Raw genomic sequence first — 21,167 nt, forward strand, 5'->3', positions numbered from 1 at the left:
CACACGCAACGATTATCGGCCGACCGATCGGCCGTCTTTTGTCCAGTGTTGTTGTGTTGGTTGAAATGTGCTCTAGACTGCACACTAATTTTCGCGGCCAACAACAATCAACTTCAGAAGTGATGTCATGTGCTGCTTTACTTTCCGTGTGTTTTTTCTTCTCTGAGCATGCCCAGTCTTGCTCATCTGATTTTTGTCTGCTGAAATCTGTACTGACTGACGGAAAATCGGCCGTTCTGTTGACGGCCAACAAAAATTTTATAGCATGCACACCAGATTTTGTTTGGCCGAAAAGTCGCAGTCGGTTGTCGGAAGCATCATACTAACAAGCCGAAAATCGGCCGATCGGACGTTGGCCGAAAATTTACAGCCAACAATTGTTGCGTGTGTACGAGGCATAAGAATGCCATTAAAGCTCATGTGCGTGTAAAGGCAGGTGTCCCAAAACTGTTGGTAATATAGTGTATGTGGTATCATTGCGATTGTCAGGAACAGGAGAATTTATTTTGGGTTATTCTTTGGTAATAGGTTATGGAAGTAACAAAAAATATACAGCTAAATTTAAAAATGATTTTTTTCACTGTTTTCCTTTGTTAATAGAAAAAAAAAAATCAGGAGATATCCATAACCGTTTACTACCAAATAAAAAAGCTCAACTTGTCCTAAAAAAAATAAATGCAGAGTAATCCACCAGGAAGCACAAAGTAATTGTGATATGTACAGTTTTAGGCTCCGTTCACATGTAGGCGTTTTGGGGGCGTTTTTCTGCTCTAGGATCAGCTCTCAAAACGCCCAACAAGACAAATCCTATTAATTTCAATGGCCCCTTTTCACATCTGAGCGTTTTGACGCCGTGAGCAAAACGCCCAACGCTCAAAAAAGTACATGAGCTTCTTTTTGGGCAGATTACAGGCGTTTTCCATTGGTCTCTATTCAATCTAAAAACGCCTGCACAAAAAACACCCGTAAAAACGCCTGTAATAGCAACGCCAAGATGTGAACGTAGCTTTAGCGTTAACATTTGTTTGAGGCTGGGTTCATGCTCTGTGCGGAGCGGCTCACAGCAGTGGTCGGGTGTATCCATGTTCTCTGTGTCAGAGACATATCAGGCCCAAATTTTTGGCTGTATTCAGGCCTGAAACGGACCAGAAGACGCACAGGACTCTTTTGCAAACCGCCGTCCTAGGGCTGTGTGAACCGACTCCATTGGGTGCCGGGCCCAGTCTTCCGACATGCGAATTGGACAATTCCCATTAGCGTGAACCCAGCCTTACCCTTAGGCGCAAAGGGGTTAAGAATTTCCATTGGGCCTTCTATCTGTTATGGGCAGCTTTAGTTGTGTGACTGACACGACATTACCTCAGCCAAAGCCATGTGTGTACCTATACCTGTATGAAGTAAGCTGTGAGGAGATAGCATAGGTCTCTACACAGGTGCGCTGTGTATGAGGTTACCTAATAACAGAGGGTGCCCGCTTCCCGCCATCCCCTCACTGTGTCTCTGTGGGGTGAGGTGCCTGCAGCCTAGGAGCAGGCGGGTGTCGGGCCAAAAAAGAGAAGGCCAGCACAGTTGCGGCTTCCAAGGTTCATTCCATGCTCATATTTGGAGCTGGGTGCACAGGAATTTCCCGGCATCCCTCCCACGCATGTCTGTCACCCCAGGCTGACATTAGAGACAGTGAAGGGGAGGAGAGAGGCCGCGCAGTCCGGACACACAGCTCTCCCGGCTCGGACAAGTTGCTCAGGTACCTGGACGTATGCACCTCCTCGTGCTGGGGATCCTGCTCGCCCTCCATCCTGCAGGTAAGGCTCGTCATCACAGCTCCGCTCATCATGCAGCATCACACATTGGAGCAGGCGGTACACCTACCGTCATGTCAGGAGGATCACGTGGCTCTCGGGCTCTTGTTTACTCCAGGCAGCCCCCAACATTGCTCACTGACATTTCCCCTGACTCCTATGTGTATCCTATCACTGACATTTCCCCTGATCCCTATGTGTATCCTATCACTGACATTTCCCCTGATCCCTATGTGTATCCTATCACTGACATTCCCCCTGATCCCTATGTGTATCCTATCACTGACATTTCCCCTGATCCCTATGTGTATCCTATCACTGACATTTCCCCTGACTCCTATGTGTATCCTATCACTGACATTTCCCCTGACTCCTATGTGTATCCTATCACTGACATTTCCCCTGACTCCTATGTGTATCCTATCACTGACATTTCCCCTGATCCCTATGTGTATCCTATCACTGACATTTCCCCTGATCCCTATGTGTATCCTATCACTGACATTTCCCCTGATCCCTATGTGTATCCTATCACTGACATTTCCCCTGATCCCTATGTGTATCCTATCACTGACATTTCCCCTGATCCCTATGTGTATCCTATCACTGACATTTCCCCTGATCCCTATGTGTATCCTATCACTGACATTTCCCCTGATCCCTATGTGTATCCTATTACTGACATTTCCCCTGATCCCTATGTGTATCCTATCACTGACATTTCCCCTGATCCCTATGTGTATCCTATCACTGACATTTCCCCTGATCCCTATGTGTATCCTATCACTGACATTTCCCCTGATCCCTATGTGTATCCTATCACTGACATTTCCCCTGATCCCTATGTGTATCCTATCACTGACATTTCCCCTGATCCCTATGTGTATCCTATCACTGACATTTCCCCTGATCCCTATGTGTATCCTATCACTGACATTTCCCCTGATCCCTATGTGTATCCTATTACTGACATTTCCCCTGATCCCTATGTGTATCCTATCACTGACATTTCCCCTGATCCCTATGTGTATCCTATCACTGACATTTCCCCTGATCCCTATGTGTATCCTATCACTGACATTTCCCCTGATCCCTATGTGTATCCTATCACTGACATTTCCCCTGACTCCTATGTGTATCCTATCACTGACATTTCCCCTGACTCCTATGTGTATCCTATCACTGACATTTCCCCTGACTCCTATGTGTATCCTATCACTGACATTTCCCCTGATCCCTATGTGTATCCTATCACTGACATTTCCCCTGATCCCTATGTGTATCCTATCACTGACATTTCCCCTGATCCCTATGTGTATCCTATCACTGACATTTCCCCTGATCCCTATGTGTATCCTATCACTGACATTTCCCCTGACTCCTATGTGTATCCTATCACTGACATTTCCCCTGATCCCTATGTATATCCGATCACTGACATTTCCCCTGATCCCTATGTGTATCCTATCACTGACATTCCCCCTGACTACTATGTATATCCGATCACTGACATTCCCCCTGACTCCTATGTGTAAAGCAGGTGATGAAGTCATACAAAGTTGTCACACTGACATTTCCCCTGTCTCCTTCCTATGTGTATCCTATCACTGACATTCCCCCTGACTACTATGTGTATCCGATCACTGACATTCCCCCTGACTCCTATGTGTAAAGCAGGTGATGAAGTCATACAAAGTTGTCACACTGACTGACATGCTGTCATCAGGATAGGTGTCACTTTCTAAGCTCACACCAATATTGTTATCCTTTATTTGGATGCTTCGTCATAGCCTGGAATTGTAGAAGTGTCAGATCAGGAGGGTGTGCAGTGCATTAGTCAGCAAGGATTGCTACAACTCGATAGCTATAGGACAGTCAGCCGCATCCACACTTCTGTATTCCCACTTCTGTAGGCACAAAAAAATAGATAATCACACAATTTTTTGTGTTTGCAAAAAAAGTGTTTCAGTTGCAGCACTATCCATTGTTAAAGCAGTTCTTCGGTATTCTCTTTATATACTTAAAGTGAGCAGATACAAATAGTGTAGGTGCTGCCTTTAATAAACAGACATTTAACTGTCCAGAGATCCAGGGCCGATTCTTCATTGGTCTTCGGGTCAACGGCGCTGGCATGTTAACTGTGGGCAGCCGGGTGTGATTCCTTGCGGCTTCACAGCTGGCTGCTCACTGCGTACGAATGATCCACACTTCACTCCCACAGCCTTCTGGCCATTTATCTGGTCTTTGGGGCACTATTCCTCCCACTGACACCAACAATGGGGCACTATTCCTCCCACTGACTCCCAGCAATGGGGCACTATTCCTCCCACTGACACCAACAATGGGGCGCTATTCCTCCCACTGACACCAACAATGGGGCGCTATTCCTCCCACTGACACCAACAATGGGGCGCTATTCCTCCCACTGACACCAACAATGGGGCGCTATTCCTCCCACTGACACCAACAATGGGGCGCTATTCCTCCCACTGACACCAACAATGGGGCGCTATTCCTCCCACTGACACCAACAATGGGGCGCTATTCCTCCCACTGACACCAACAATGGGGCGCTATTCCTCCCACTGACACCAACAATGGGGCAATATTCCTCCCACTGGCACCAACAATGGGGCAATATTCCTCCCACTAGCACCAACAATGGGGCAATATTCCTCCCACTGGCACCTACAATGGGGCAATATTCCTCCCACTGACACCAATAATGGGGCACTATTCCTCTCACGGACACCAACAATGGAGATATGATTTAAATCACTAGTAAAAAGGCTTGATTTAAATCAACTGGATTTAAATCATAATTTTTAACCGCTTAAGCCCCGGAAGATTTTACCCCCTTCCTGACCAGGGGGTATTTTGCGATTCGGCACTGCGTGAATTTAATGGACAATTGCGCGGTCGGGCGACGCTGTACCTAAACAAATTTGACGTCCTTTTTTTCCCCACAAACAGAGCTTTCTTTTGGTGGTATTTGATCACCTGTGCGATTTTTTTGATCACGCGCTATAAACAAAAAAAGAGCGTCAATTTTGCAAAAATAACAATATTTTTCACATTTTTTTTATATGAAATTCCCCCCAAAAAAAAGTAAAAATCAAAATTTTTTTAACATTTTTCGGCCAATTTGTTTTATGCTACATATGTTTGGTAAAAAAAATTGCAAAAAGCATATTTTGATTGGTTTGCGCAAAAGTTATCGCGTTTACTAACAAAGGGAAAGATTTTTGTCATTTTTGTTGTTTTTTTTTAACGCGTAATGGCGGCGATCTGCGATTTTTTTTTTTTTGCGGTACTGCAACATTGCGGCGGACAGATCGGACCCTTGACTGATATTTTTGACACTTTTGGGGTTACCAGTGACATTTCTACAGTAATCAGTGCTATATATATGCACTGTTACTGTAAAAATACACTGGCAGTGAAGGGGTTAACTTTATTTGAGAGGGAGGGGCTGTGTGTGTCCCTAGGGGTGTGATTCTAACTGTGATTGGCTGTGGCTTGAGGTGTAGTTACACTGATCAACGGTTCTACATAGTAGAACCGTATGATCAGTGTCTCTACACAGGGAGAACTGACAGGCAGCTTGTTTACACAAGCTGCCTGCCTTTCTCCCTCTCCCCCGACGATCGCAGAGTGACCGGCGGACATCGGGTCCGCTGGTCACACGCGCGGGGGGGTGCGTGACCACGCGGGAGCGCGGCGCGCGCTCGCTCCCCAGACCCTCCCAGGCTAGTGACGTACCGATACGTCACTCTGCCTGTGAGGGGCTGACCGCCGCAGTATATAGTCATGCGGCGGTCAGCAAGTGGTTAAAGAGCAACTGTCATCTCTGTCCTGCAGCGGCTCATCTTCTGACCCGCTGTTGACTCGCAGACAGTCCGATTCACTTTAATGGGATGGCTGGTGATGTGGCAGTGACACAAGGTGAGGGACGTGGTGGCAGCAGGTGAGTGGATGCCCGCTAACAGGCGCTGCCATGAAGGATCTGAAATGACAGGTGCTCTTTAACCACCTCCCACCCGGGCCATAGTACATATACGGCCGGGTGGGAGTCTCGTCCTTCTGAATGGATGTTCCGGAACGTCCTTCAGAAGGAGAGAGATCGCACCGCCGCGGGCACGTGCAGCGGCGCGATCTCGATGTGCCTGTGTCCCTAGGACACAGAGCAACAATACTCGGCAGGAGGGCCCTGTGATTGGCCCTCCTGGTCACATGACGGCTGTGACCAATCACAGCCGTCATGTAATGTCAATACAGCCGTTGTAACGGCTTTGATCTCTTCTCCTCCTGACAGATCCTGTCAGTGTGAGGAGAAGGAGAGGATCGATTCTGCAGCCGGGGTGATCAGTGAGTATTTCTAATTACTCACTGATCACAGGGGGGGGTCTGTGCTGGTAATCAGATGATTGATTACCAGTGCAGCCCTGGGGGGAGGGGATGCCACTAGAGCCACCAGGGATGCCCACCATGGCCACCAGGGATGGCAAACAGGGCTCAGAGAGTCTGCCAGTGGTGCCCCCCTATCAGTGCTGCCCACCAATGCCATTTATCAGTGCTGCCCACCAGTGCCTGTTATTGCCATCTATCAGTGCCGCCCATTATTGCCTATCAGTGCCCATCAGTGCCCCCCATCAGTGCCGATCAGTGCCGCCCATCAGTGCCGATCAGTGCTGCCTATCAGTGCCCATCAGCGCTGCCTATCAGTGCCCACCAATGCTGCATATCAGTGCTATCTATCAGTGCCACATATCAGTGCCCATCAGTGCTGCATATCAGTGCTACCTATCAGTGCCCATCAGTGCTGCAAATCAGTGCCACCCCATCAGTGTCTCCTCATCAGTGCCTGTCAGTGCGGCGTCATCAGTGCTCATCAGTGCAGGAAAAAACGTATCTATTTACAAAATTTTATAACCTAAACAAAAAAACTTTTTTTTTTTTTCAAACTTTTCGGTCTTTTTTTATTTGTGCACCAAAAAAGAAAAAACCTGGCGGTGATCAAATACCACCAAAAGAAAGCTCTATTTGTGGGGAAAAAATGACATAAATTTGGTTTAGGTACAGTGTTGCATGACCGCGCAATTGTCATTCAAAATGCAACAGCGCTAAAAGCTGAAAATTGGTCTGGGAAGGAAGGGGGTTTAAGTGCCCAGTATTGAGGTGGTTAAATGTAAGGACTCATTCTTGCTGGTAGTTAGTGTAAAATTGTGTGAATGCATTAATGCAGTGCATGTTATCTCAGCTTGGATTCATTGAATGAGTTTACCAAAAATGTAAATATTGCAGAATATACAGCCTCAGGCTACATTACTAAGCTGTAATTCATGCTGAATAAACTAAATGATTAATGTATCTTAAAACTATCTTTAGATAGATTTTTTACTCCAAAGCATTTTATTGAAATAAATTTGGTTTAAAAAAAATCCGGTTTTAAATAAAAAAAATGTTGTCATCCGTAATACAACGTCCGATTTTCGTCTCATTAGTACAGATTTTGACGGAAAAAAATCTTAAGCGCAAGACTAGGCATGCTCAGAGACGAAAGAACACATACAAAGCAATCCAACACATGACATCACTTCTGAAGTAGAATTCTGTCGTACGGGAAAATTCGTATGAAAATAACCTCTTCACTTTCCATATGAGACTAGCATGCCACAAAAAACGGACGACAGATCGTTCGATAATCTGATCGTGTGTACGGGGCTTTAAAGTGAATCTTCCTCCCTCCAAAAAAATAAAATCGACAACAGCACTCAAATAATATAATAAACTTAGTAATAGTTATTTACATATTTCCTTTATGTTTTTTGCAGTCTCTGTGGTCTGCCCCCGACACAGATGGGAAACCTGTGCCGCCATTTTTTGAAAACTGCCATTGGAAGATTCTTCCTTTTTCTTTACTGGCCAACTGGCGATGTTTTACGCTTCATCTCGCACTGAGCTTGATCTCGATTTATTATTCATTACAAATCATGTGAGGTCAAGTACGGCATGAGATCAGTGCATGTGCCATACGAGACTTGGCAGTGTGGAGTTGATTTATTAAAAATGGAGAGTCCAAAATCTGGTGCAGCTGTGCATGACAGCCAATCAGCTTCTAACTTCAGCTTGTTCAATTAAGATTTAACAAAAGAACCTGGAAGCTGATTGGTGTCGATGCAGAGCTGCACCAGATTTTGCACTTTCCAGTTTTAGTAAATCAATCCCTGTATTAGCCCCTTTCACACATACAGTCCGTTCAGTTCATCAGTTCAGTCACGTCAAATGTATCAGTTTTTCATCCGTTTTTCATCCGTTTTTCATCCGTTTTTCATCCGTTATTTGTCAGTTGTCATCCGTTATTTGTCAGTTGTCATCCGTTTTTCGTCAGTTGTTATCCGTTTTTCATCAGTTGTTATCCGTTTTTCATCCGTTTTTCATCAGCTGTTATCCGTTTTTCATCCGTTTTTCATCCGTTGTCATCAGTCGACATCAGTTTTTCATCCGTTGTCATCCGTTTTCCGTCCGATCCGTTTTTTTGACGGATGAAAAATAGGGCATTCATCCGTTCAAAAAAACGGACATTGACGGAAGTGGATGAAAACGGATGTTAACTGATGATCATCAGTTGTCATCCGTTTTTACATAGAGATGCATTGATGTCCGATTTTCATCCGTCAACGGATGGATGAAAAACGGACAAACGGACAGCATGTGTGAAAGGGGCCTTATTGTTCAGTAGCAAGTATCAGGTCTTTGTGACCTGGCGCGGTTTATATTGAAAGTTACAAACTAAGTGAGGTCATATACAGCCCATGCACAAGATCAGACGAGAAGGCACAGATGACGTAGCCCTACCCTGGTTAGGTCACCAGCACCTACTGCAAACCAGGAATATGATATTTTGGATTGTGCGTGCAGAATGAGTTGCATGCAATGATGCATCATCAATTTCTTTGCTGGGTCGGGGGTAAAGGTCCACTTTAAAATCCCTGCCAGTTTTATCTTTTTTCTTTTTTGTACCTATGGGGAAATTTCCCTTCACTTTTTTCCCAAAGATGCAATAAGAAGCTGGAGGAAAACCCTTAGTGAGGGGAGGTTCCCTCTCAGACAGTGTTGCCATTGGAGGATTTCTTCCTACCTCTTGTTCTGTGGTAGTCTTAATGCTGGTTTATTAACGTTACTATCTTCATTGTGTAACCAGAAAAGTCCCATATCAAAGTCAAAGAGTATCTAGAAACATATCCAATAAAGCCAAATACTTAAAGCAGAACTCCGAGATAAAGTTTTTTTTACCCATACAAGTGGGGCTGTGCCCACACTGCATTGGTTAACTGCTCGTTTTGGTCTAGGTCAGTGATGGTGAACCTTGGCACCCCAGATGTTTTGGAACCACATTTCCCATGAGGCTCATGCACCCTGCAGTGTAGTTAAGCATCATGGGAAATATAGTTCCAAAACATCTGGGGTGTCAAGGTTCGCCATCACTGGTCTAGGGGATTAGAGAGCCTAGTTACGCTTACATAATCTGCTGATCCTCCCAGGACAGGACCAGTCCCTGCCCCTCTGCGGGCTAGTGGTCTTTTGCTGTGCACTGTTCCTGAAGTCATATGCCCATAGACCAGCTTTGGACATGAGGACGGCAGGAACAGTCCACCGCTGGACATAGGGGAGCGCTGTTTTCCAGACTGTCAAAGGACTGGGTGAGAAAAAGCCCTGTGTTTACCCCTAGACAAAATGAGCAAGTGTGGGCCCAGCCCTACTGCATGGGAATTTTTTTTCTGGATTTTTGCATTAAAGAGGTTGTTTTTTATTTACACCCTGAAAGATAAACACATAATGAGCTAGTATGCATCGCATACTAGCTCATTATGAAATACTTACCTTAGAACGAGCCCCCGTCGTGCCGTCCGCTCACCTCTGACGGGTGACATGTCCAGTCGCCCGTCTTCCGGGATCGCGGCATCCGGCCATCTGATTGACCGGAGTCGCGGTGACGTCACTCCCGCGCACGCGCGCTGGAGCTGACAGTCACGGCACGGGTCTCTGAAGAAACGGCACCATCGGCCGTTCCTTCAGAGCGCATGCGCCAGTGACGTCACTGGCGGCATGTACACAGTTCCCATATATCCGTAGTAATAACTCACCAGCACATCATGTCATAAAATGATTTTCATTGTGTAGTCTTAAAAGTCAAACATTCAAATTAAGAAGTGTATAGAGTCGTAGCCAATACCGTTAACTGAATAGTAATTCTGGCCATACATGGCTTGAGTTTCGGCCGATTCCTGCTCAGTTGGCTGCAGTTCAAGCTGTGTGTGGCCCTGTCGGCACCACCCGGCTCGTCAAACTCCAGTTAGAAAATTTAAGGTAGCGGATGGAAAAATGTCAGCTAAGCAGTAAGCATTCAGGCATTCAGGTGACTGCTGGAGCTGTAACTGTCTAAGTGCAACAGCTGGCAGTGCAGATTCTTCCATGCACACATTTTAGCATGAATGGGGGAACCAGGTTCAGTGGAGCTTAACAAGAGAAATCTACAAGTGTACAGCTAGATTAACACTGTCTCACAGGAGAAAATTTCCTGCACTATATTACACTACGCTGACAGATATTTACAGTATGGAGTTTGTATCAGAGTGGATGAAGCTCTGCCAGGATCCCTGACCAACAGAGGTATGCTTAGGCACATAGGCCGTTCAGTGCTTAGTCTTCCTGGTCCTCCATCTTTACAGGCAGAAGACCAATAACTCACCCACCCCCTTATTAGCATGCTGTTAGGTGTATCCTCCAGGTTGTCCCAGGCACAGAGTAGTAGTATTTAGTCACTTACTATGCACCATTGTTTGTATCAGCTATGGGATTCCAGTTGTCAGCAGACCACATGAATTATTTAGCTCTCCTTGTGAAAGCATTCACCTGAGCTCACATCACACATGAGAGGGAACAGTAAATGCGGATAGCAGACTTTTCTTGCACTATAGTGAGAACTTTCTGTTAAGAAGCTGTTATGACCTGTCTTATTTTGCAGTCTTAAAGTAGATATAAACTCTAACATATACTTAGGGAAGTGAACAGCCTCAGATGATACACAGATATTAAACAAATCTCCCTACATAAGTTTTACATGTATTTGTGCTGCCTTCAGCTTTCTACACTGTTTAGAAAGTGCATGTCCTGCTAGAATTTTCTCTTCCTGATTCACCTGTGGGTGTGGATTCTTGCCATACACTGTGAGACAGCTGATTGGAGGAAAGGCACACCCCCCCTCCTCCGCATAGGCAGAAAAAGGAAAAAACATAAAGAGCTGTGCTGTGAATAGACCGGTTCTCTGCTAATATATGTTTCTATGCATCCACTTGACACAAAATTCAGCCTGGTTTTATCTCCGTTGAAGGAGAACTTGTCAGAAGTTATCATGCTGATAACAGAAGAACAGAGCCGGAGAAAGACACGGTACTTAGGGCTTTGAAGAGAAAGAAGTAAACACTACAGATAGTACAGATGTGCCTAGGTCAGATTTCATGATTTCTGAAGAGTGCAAAATCTTATGCAGCTCTGCCTGGTAGCCAATCAGCTTTTAACTTCAGCTTGTACGTCGGCTTAAGGAAGTGGTTGTATCCCCTCCCGCCACCTTCTGCCGCTCTGCCCGATTTTTAAGTACCGTAGTTTGTCGCCATTCCATGAGCGTTCACAGTTTGAAACCGTAACATGTTAGGTATCTTTTTACTCCGCTTGACATCATCTTTCACAATATACAAACAAATGGGGCTAACTTTACTGTTTAGTTTTTTTTTAAATTCAGTGAAGTGTATTTTTTTCCCCAAAAAATTGTATTTGAATGCTGCGCAAATACCGTGTGACAAAAAATACTATTGCAACGACCGCCATTTTATTCTCCAGAGTCTTTGCCAAAAAAAAAAAAAGTGTGTATGTATGTATGTATGTGTGTATATATATATATATATATATATATATATATATATATATATATAATGTTTGGGGGTTCGAAGTAATTTTCTAGCAAAAAAATACTGATTTTAACTTGTAAACAGCAAGTGTCAGAAATAGGCTTGGTCCTTAAGTGGTTAAAGTATAACTAAAGGCAAAACATATTTTTTTTTTTTTTTTTTTTTTTTTTTTTTAAGTTTTTCGGTAAAGTGGAGAGGAATTGGAATGCTTGCCTTTTTTTTTTTTTTTTTTGCTGTCTGCCCCCATTAGGGAGATTCACCCTCCCTATTTGTCCTGTTTGCCATTATTATTGAAAGTGAAAGTAAAAGGGAAAAAAAAAAATTTGGGTTGTCCCCAGTAATGTAATAGAGGGGAAATCTTCCAGTGGGGACACTAGTTATAGTGACTTGGGGGTCCCCAAAATTCCTTTAATTTGCAGGGATTTCCTGTCACTTCCTGTTTGGCTATGGTTACAGAAAGTGAAGGGAAATCTTGACAATGAGACACAGATGGCGAAAAAAAATCTGACAGTGGTAACCTTCCCTTGCTCTATCCAAATTGAAAAAAAACATTTTGCCTATACTGTAGTTCTTCTTTAGGCTGCATTCACATGTCAGCTTATAATCGCGGGCAGAACCGCCGGGGTTCCGCCCGCAATTCGGAGATTTATTGCAAATCGCGGGACGCCTAGCGTTGCTCGTTGATTTGCAATAGCCCCCCAAACGCCGAGCGATGTTGCCGCGATTTACGCCCGCCGAATCGCGGCAACATCGCGCAAACAAAATCGCGGGACGCAATACGCTCCAAAGAAGCTCTTGTACTTTTTTGGAGCGTATTGCGTCCCGCGATTTTGTTTGCGCGATGTTGCCACGATTCGGCGGGCGTAAATTGCGGCAACATCGCTCGGCGTTTGGGGGGCTATTGCAACTTAACGGGCAACGCTAGGCGTCCCGCGATTTGCAATAAATCTCCGAATCGCGGGCGGAACCGCGGCGGTTCTGCCCGCGATTATAAGCTGACATGTGAATGCAGCCTTAAGCTTTCTCAAACAAAAATACAAGGTTTCTATGCAGAGCCACACCAGATTTTGCACTCTCCAGTTTCAACCCTTATAACTCATTCTAAAGGCAAAACGTGTTACTTTAAAGATACTTTGTTCCCACTCTACTTATACTCAGCTTCACCACTGATCTGTTCCTGTGTCTGAGCCAGGAGCCCTAACCCTGCATAAGCTCAATGTCAAATGTGAATAGGGACTTTAGCTATTACATGCGGGAAATCCAGCAGGGATTCCCAGCAGTTAGCTGGAGTGGAAGCCCCATGGAAAGCAATGGGATGCTTACAGCTCCCACAGCTTATTGCTGCCACTCACATGTAACTGTGCATGAATCGATTACCTGGAAATGATCGGGCCTAGACTCAGACAGTCTGCTTTCAGTGCCGATCATTTGCAGGTAAAAGCTTACAGTTGAATGGGGGTGCTGTCAGCCTCCTATTGCTTTCAATGGGGCTGCTGCCCCAAGCTAATTGCTGGGAATCCCTGCTTGGTCTCTCGTATGTAATCACTAACGACCCCATTCGCAAGTGTGAATGGGACCTTAGAGCCTACACAGGGTTAAAGTGGTTCTAAAGACTGAAGGTTTTTTACCTTCATGCATTCTATGCATGAAGGTAAAAAATCTTCTGTGTGCAACTCCCCTTCCAGTCCACCCTTATACTTACCTGAGCTTGATCCATTGATGTGCAAGAGAGTAGCTGCTCTCCCAGCTCCCTCCCTCCTCATTGGCTCAGGCACAGCAGCGGGAAATGGCTTCCGCTGCTGTTGATCACAGCCAGTGAGAAGAGAGCGGGAGGTGGGGCTGAGCGCTGTCCTGTGTGTAAATGAACACAGAGCAGGGCTTGGGAGTGAGCAAACATGAGTGCCCCCATAGCAAGTGGCTTGAGAAGAGGAGGTTCAGGGCTGCTCTGTGCAAAATCTTTGCACAGAGGAGGTAAGTATAACACATTTGTTATTTTTTTCTTTAATTTCCTTTAGTATTACTTTAACTAGTTTCTCTTCCTCATTAGGCCATTGTGTTTGGGCTTGGCGATTGGCTGCTCAGGACATGCGCACTGCATCCTGGGAGGAGGTCACATCTCCCCAATTCCTATACAAAATGGCATCAGGTACTTAATGAAGCTCCCTGCAGGAGATCCAGTCACCTTCCTCTTTTAGCTCTCTTGAAATAGTATTCAGGCAATATGGGTAATAGTATTTAGATGATAGATTTACGTTACTTCTTTTTGGAGCAGAATCTTCAGTAAGTACCCTCTTTCAATGGTAATATTCATGTGCACCTGTGCCCAGACATAGTACATTAAAGCATTTGCATATTTTTAAAGCCATGAAAGACCTTTAAAAAAAATCACTGACCTCTAGCTACAGGCACTGTAGAGAAATGCATTCTTAAATTTCCCAACTTTTTTTTCGGCAGCAGAAACGTAGTAGCCTTTTGATGTAAACAAATAGCAAGTGCTTTAAAAAAGAAAGTGTGTGTGAAATGAAAGTACATAAAGGTGGTTCCTGTACTGCCTTCCTAAACAGAATGAATGATGTGATAGAGATGTGCCGTGTTATGGTGTAAAGATTTGGTGTTACCCAGGGTTTTCACCTTTCAGTTTTTTCCAAGTTTAGTACGTCCTGGCATTGATCGTGGAGCCCAGAGGCTACGTAGAGTATTGGGCAGGATGAAGCCTCCAACCTTGAGTCTGTTTTGGTGATGACCAGCACTTGCTGGTTGTGCAGGTGTGCACAGGCCTTATAATATGGGAACTGAGTACTAGGCTTCACCCTTCCAATGGAACTGTAGTGCTACCAGAGAGCTGCAGGTGCATGGACACACTAGGGCTATGTGTCTGTACTGACCAGGCTAAAACCTGGAGATACAACAACGTGTAAATACTGTGTTCTGGTGTGAAAGCCACTTATTAGTAGGCTGAGAGTTGGTGTAGCCTAAGTTGGGCTGCAGTATAGCTAGGAGGCTAGAGTTTTTAAAGGTTTATTGCCTATGTTTAGGGATGCACCGAAATGAAAATTTTGGGCCGAAACCGAAAATGCAGGATGCCCTTGGCCGAAAAGCGAAACCGAAACCGAAAATGACTTTTTCCCCCAAAAAAATTTAAAATGGATAGAACAGGGGCATACACCAAAAACAGGCAGCGACGTACACCTGTCGCTGCCACCCTGTCGCAGTATATGTACTGTGATGGGTTGGCAAGAGGTTAATTTAATTACCAATGGTATTTGTATTATGAAGCATGAGGGGTTAATGTATTGTCACTGCTGGTCACTCATCTATTAGTGACCGACCAGTGGCAGGTAATTAACCCCTTTGTGCTGCATTAGTGCAACCAGTGTCAGTGCAACCAGTGTTAATTAACACTGATACTGGTTGCACTAATGCAGCACAAAGGGGTTAATTACCTGCCACTGGTCGGTCACTAATAGATGAGTGACCAGCAGTGACAATACATTAACCCCTCATGCTTCATAATACAAATACCATTGGTAAGCTGCCTCAGCTCCCCCCCCCCCCCCCACTGCCTCAGCGTCCCCCTCGGCAGTACACCCTCCCCCCCCCCCCCCCCTCTGGCTCAGCGTCCCTCCTCGGGTGTCCTTCATTCAAAAGTCCCGCCTCTGGCCGGCGGCCCGCCTCCCCGGTGATGTCACTACTACGATCTGTGTTGAATGAAGTGACATACCGGGCGGGGCGAGCGGCTGCTATAGATATAACTATGCGATCCTTCCCTGTCAGCTCAGCGGGACTGTGTAAAACAATAAATTATTATTTGCGCTGTGATGTATAAATTAGTGGGAGTAAAAATAAACTAGAAAAATTAAATCCTGAAGCTGCTGCTCACTAGGTAAAATACCAGAGATAAACTAAAAACATATATAGACAGCGCTAACAGGTAAATATAGGTGCTATGAAAAATTAATATATTAATATACTGTAGCAAAACATAAAATTAGGTGCATTAATAAGGTGCAATAATTAAGTGTCCATAATGTGACCACATAAAGTGCAAATAAATTCGTTAAGGTGCAGTCCAAAAGAGTGTTTCTTCCAAAGAAACTAAAGTGCCAGAAAAGGTGCTTCAATCCATAAAAGTGCCCAAGTGCTCTTCAGAAAAAAATCCCCCAATGGGGATGCACTCACCAGATTTGGAATATAAATGAGCCTTAAGCATATAGGGTGTTCCTTAGTTGGATAACAGGATATATGCAGCCACCCAAGCACATGAAATATCCCTTGAACGGATGGATGGATGGAAAACAGCCTCTCAGAATAGCTCCTTAATAACTCATCTCTTCTCTCTCTCTCTCTCTCCAATATGTGTTTTAAAAGAAAGGAAAGAAGCCATACATCGTGAAGCCCGTAGGATTTTATTTAAAATCAAAAGGTAAAGAATAATACTCACAATAGTATCATATAAAATCAGCATTGAGCAGTAATGAACGGCATGACACAGCTTTTCCCTTTACATCCGCGTCGCTGCCGGCGTGCGTTCCACGGTGGTTAACAGGAAATGACGCTGCAAAGCTCCGCTGCCCGGAAGTGCGTCGATGCGTTTCGCCCGCCTAAATGGGCGTTCTCAAAGACATCCAAAGATGCCTTTTCTGGCACTTTAGTTTCTTTGGAAGAAACACTCTTTTGGACTGCACCTTAACAAATTTATTTGCACTTTATGTGGTCACATTATGGACACTTAATTATTGCACCTTATTAATGCACCTAATTTTATGTTTTGCTACAGTATATTAATATATTAATTTTTCATAGCACCTATATTTACCTGTTAGCGCTGTCTATATATGTTTTTAGCTCAGCGGGACTGTGTGTGAATGAGAAGTGACCTGACACCGGGCGGGGGGAGCGGCCGCTAATAACTATAACTATGTGAGCCTTCACTGTCAGCGGAGATACATGCCTGACAGTGAAATGAAGGCTCACATAGTTATAGTTATTAGCGGCCGCTCCCCCGCCCGGTGTCAGGTCACTTCTCATTCACACATAGTCGCGCTGAGCTGACAGGGATGGATCACATAGTTCTAGTATCTATAGCGGCCGCTTCCACCGCCCACCCACCTGGTATGTCCATTCATGCACACATCTAGTAGTAGGGACGTCATTGAGAGGCAGGTGGGCGGCCGGCCAGAGGCAGGACTTTTAAAACCTGCCTTGCGCTGCGCCCTCCTCCTTCCTCACGGCGGCCATTATTTTCGGCAATGTTAACCCATTATCGGCCGAAATGGGATAGGCTAATTTTCGGCCGAAAATTTCGGTGGCCGAAATTTCGGTGCATCCCTACCTATGTTACTATCAAAGGGAGCTAAGCAGGGCTGCAATTAAAGTAGAGCTATGGCCTCCCTTATTAAAAATATGTTTTGCACTTCTCAATTGTAAATGCATCTGCACTTCCAGTTTTTTCTTAATACTTCTGAAAAGTCCCACAAATACCTCTTTAAACTGCCAGTGAGTGAAGTTCACCTAATTTAGCTTCCTGTGATGGTGTAGCAACAATGCTGCACTGCTCTTGAAATCAGAGCAGAATTGCCACTCTCATAGGCTGTGCCTGCTTGCACCACAGTGAGATGAGATTTTGCAGGGAGCATGGTTATCAGCTGATAACACGCCTATAGATTAACCAATCCAAAAGAGTGCAGCGCCACTTGAATAAATGCATATAAATTATAAATACATTTCATAAATATAACTAAATCTAAGTGAAATAAATAAATAATAATTCATTCAAATTGAATAAATACAAATAGTGAAAAAAAGTATTTTAAAGTTAATACATATTGAAAAAGTCTTTCAAAAAGAACAAGTATATAAATATAAAACTCCTGTGCTATAAGAGTGTGCAAAAGTGGTTCAAAATAGAAAAGTCTGAGCGGGGCAGAGTTGTGAATGGCTTTGTATGTTGTGACAAGCTTTATAAATGCTACACTTTGAATGGATGTAGAGAAGACTGCAGATAAGAGCTAAGGGTTTACAAGATTGGAGATTGAAGGATCATCGGCCAGTCATCATCCTTAGGAATATATCCCTCTTTGGGAACAGCTATTTCTGACTCACTGGTAACACAGGGGTCAGAACGGGAGGTGAGCAGCCACTTTTTATTGGTGAATGATTGCACCTCAAAAGATTTACTTTCAAGCACTGGCACTTTTCTATTTTGTGATATTTTTGGTCATTTTGCACACTCATAGCACAGGACTTTTATATGTTGGCAGTGATCAGCGACCTATAATGGAACTGCGATAGTGTAGTGGGAAATCTGACACTAACTGGCACTGAAGGGAACTGAATAACTACCATTGACATCACCAGTGACATAAATAAAGTGATCAGTGATAATACTATACACTTACTGTACTAATGGCATTGGCTGGGAAGGATTTAACATCTGGGGTGATCAAGGGGTTTAATGTGTACCTAACAATGTATAATGTGTGCAATGTGTGCTGTTTTTAGTAATATATCATTTTGTTTATCATTGCTGCTTTGCAGGGATAAGAAACAGAGAGATTGTTCCCTCTGTACAGATCTCATGTGCCCGGAAGCAGGCAGCAATGTACCAGTCCGCCCTGCATTGTGGCCGGGCGGTCCTGAAGTGGTTAAAGTGGTTGTAAACTTCAGGCATATAATATGAGCAAAGCATATCCCTCTATAGGGATATGAGCGCTAAGTGTCATTTCTCCCTGCTGCTTTGTTCCTCTGCTTTCAGCATTAATCACTTTTGACAAGTTTTCCTGACACCAAGAGTAAAATGGTGACAGGGGAGGGACCCCCAGCCTATTTGATAGCCTCAGCTCTGTTCCTGGGTGCTGTGTGAAGGGGTGGAGTGGCCCTTGCCTCCAATCAGCTCTAAAGCTCTCCTCACTAAGCCTTGCAGTATGTGATTTCAGCTCTACGTCCCCTGTTTTCGGAACCCTCTGACAAGCTTTATAAATTCTGGACTTTACTGAACTGATGTGGAAAAGAAAAGACTGCAGATAAAGAGGTACAACTTACAGTATGTAGGAGGATTTCACTGAGTATGTGGAAGGGTTTATAACCACTTTAACTTCGGTTAAGGGAGCACATTTTGTTATAGAGGATCAGAGGCATTTCCCAGGACTTTTTCACTGACTCCAAATAACTGGAAAAAGACTCGGTAATTTTGTTCACCTTATAGAACTTTTTTTGTTTTGAACTTTTAATAAGTGTGGTTTAAGGAATAACTGGGTTAATATGTACCTTTCATTCTATTATTCTACAGAAGATTTTAAGAACTGCAGCTTCAAATTTAGTTACTTTGTTACAGAAACAATTGAGTACTGCCCATGATACTTTTTTTTTTTTATTTGCACTAATATCCATTTTTTTCAGGACAAGCTTTCAGGGTGTGCCCCCTTCTTTTTAGTGCAAGCAGTACTAATGCACACAGTTATAGCAGAGTGTTAGTTTTTTACATGCTTTAGCCCTCGTTCACATTGGAACGACTTGTCATACGATCTGGCAGGTCAAATTGTATGACAAGTCGCACCCTATTGTCGACAATGGCCATGTTCAAATTGGTGCAAGGCCGACTTGGCGGTGCCGCATCGACATTAAAAAGTCATTTCTGCACTACTTTTGGCAATTTCCAGTGTGACTTGCATAGACATATGTGCTTGAAGCCACACAGATGTCTTCAAAGCCCCCAGGACCTGCTCCCCCCCCCCCCCCCCATGTGAATAAGTAATAAAAACGCACACACAGATTTTGACAAGTCTTCTATTAAAAAAAACAACAACAATTTCCCTCAGTATAGATACATTATCAATCAATTGTCAAATGCCGTCCGCTGACCTAAAGAGAAAGACAAAAAAACTCTGCACCCAAAGAAGGCTCCTGCCGTTTGACAGCTCTGCCGCTAAATAAGCTAAGGGACAGGTCCAACGAGAAACGTCACCCCTTAGTTTATTTAGTGGCAGAGCTGTCAAATGGCAAGAGCTTTAGTCGGGTGTAGAGCTTTTCTTTTTTTTTAAGTTTTGGCGTTTGTTGTGATTGACGATGGAGCTAGCGTTGTTTTTTTTTTTTTAAATAAAAGACTTGTCAAAAACTGTGTGCACGTTTTTATTTACTTTTTGCTAATTTTTGTTGAATGAGTAGGGGTACAGTGTACCCCATACTCATTCACATGAGGACGGGATCTGTTGGCCCATAGATTCCGATAAGTCACCCCCCACAACCATCGGGCCAGGGTTGTAGGCAAGAGGTCCTTGTCCTTATCAACATGGGGACAAGGTGCGTTGGGGGTGGGGCAGAGCCCCCTCTGCCCCAAAGCACACCCCCCATGTTGGGGGCACGTGGTCTGGTATAGTTCAGGAGGGGGGCACCCACTTGTACCCCCCTTACCCCGCCTGCCAGGCTGCATGCTCAGATAAGGGTCTGGTATGGATTTTGGAAGGGACCCCACGCCATTTTTTTACATTTTGGCGTGGGGATCTACCTTAAATCCATACCAGATCTTAGGGTCTGATATGGAGTTGGGGGGGGGGGGGGGCACGCATTTTTTTTTTTTCATTTTGGCGTGGAATTCCCCTTAAAATTCATACTAGACCCGAAGGGCCTGGTATAGATTGGGGGTGACCTCCTCGAGCTATTTTTAAGGACTCCACCATTTACTGGTTGTTAAGGGCGCCGGCAGGCCCGCTCCTTAATACTAACGCTACTAAACATGCTTACATACTGTGCTAAACACTGCTAAATGCCAGCAAAAAATGCTAAAACGTTTGTGTTCTTTGTCCAGCATTTTTAACCTCTTCCCGTCCATGCTATAGCCGAAAAGACAGCTACAGCGCGGACCTTAATTGCCAGGAAGGTGTCCATGTATGTCCTACCGTGCGTGAGCTGCCTGCGTGCTACCTGCGGAGCATGCACGGCTCGCTCTGTGATCAGCGAGTCCACGAGACTCGGCTGATCACAGATCGGAGTAAGGGGCCGGTCCCGGCCCCTTACCACATGATCAGCTGTGAGCCAATGACAGCTGATCATGTGATGTAAACAGCAGCCGGAGATCAACTTTTTTTTCTCCTCACACTGTGAGTGTGAGGAGAAAAAAAAGCTGGTCGCCGCTGCTGTTAGAGGGACATCGGTCCCGAAGAGGAGAGGGGCATCTGTGTCCACCAGTGCCACCTATCAGTGCCCACCAGTGCCATTGATCAGTGCCCATCTATCAGTGCCCCATCATCAGTGCTACCCTTAAGTGTCACCTACCAGTGCCTATTATTGCCCATCAGTGCCACCTATTACCCATCACCCATCAGTGTCCATGAATGCTACCTATCAATGCCACCTATTAGTGTCCTTCAGTGCCTATCAGGGCCCATCAGTGCCGCCTCATCAG

At 44.7% G+C, this 21,167-nt stretch overlaps 1 protein-coding gene across 2 annotated transcripts in view; it reads left to right on the plus strand.

The window, feature by feature from the left end:
• The first annotated feature begins 1,640 nt into the window (after positions 1-1,640).
• The window catches only part of MSRB3 (methionine sulfoxide reductase B3), a 251,039-nt gene continuing 231,512 nt past the window's right edge, over positions 1,641-21,167 (plus strand). Inside the window, exon 1 of one of the 2 annotated variants that reach the window (XM_082254236.1) lies at positions 1,641-1,802. In XM_082254236.1, the coding sequence (XP_082110362.1) occupies positions 1,757-1,802 (46 nt within the window). In that variant the 5' untranslated portion in view covers positions 1,641-1,756. The remainder of the gene's footprint in view (positions 1,803-21,167) is intronic. The other variant, XM_082254235.1, reaches the window with a different exon arrangement.

The sequence above is a fragment of the Pelophylax lessonae genome (assembly GCF_965119305.1).
Source record: "Pelophylax lessonae genome assembly, chromosome: 4".
NCBI lineage: Eukaryota > Metazoa > Chordata > Amphibia > Anura > Ranidae > Pelophylax > Pelophylax lessonae.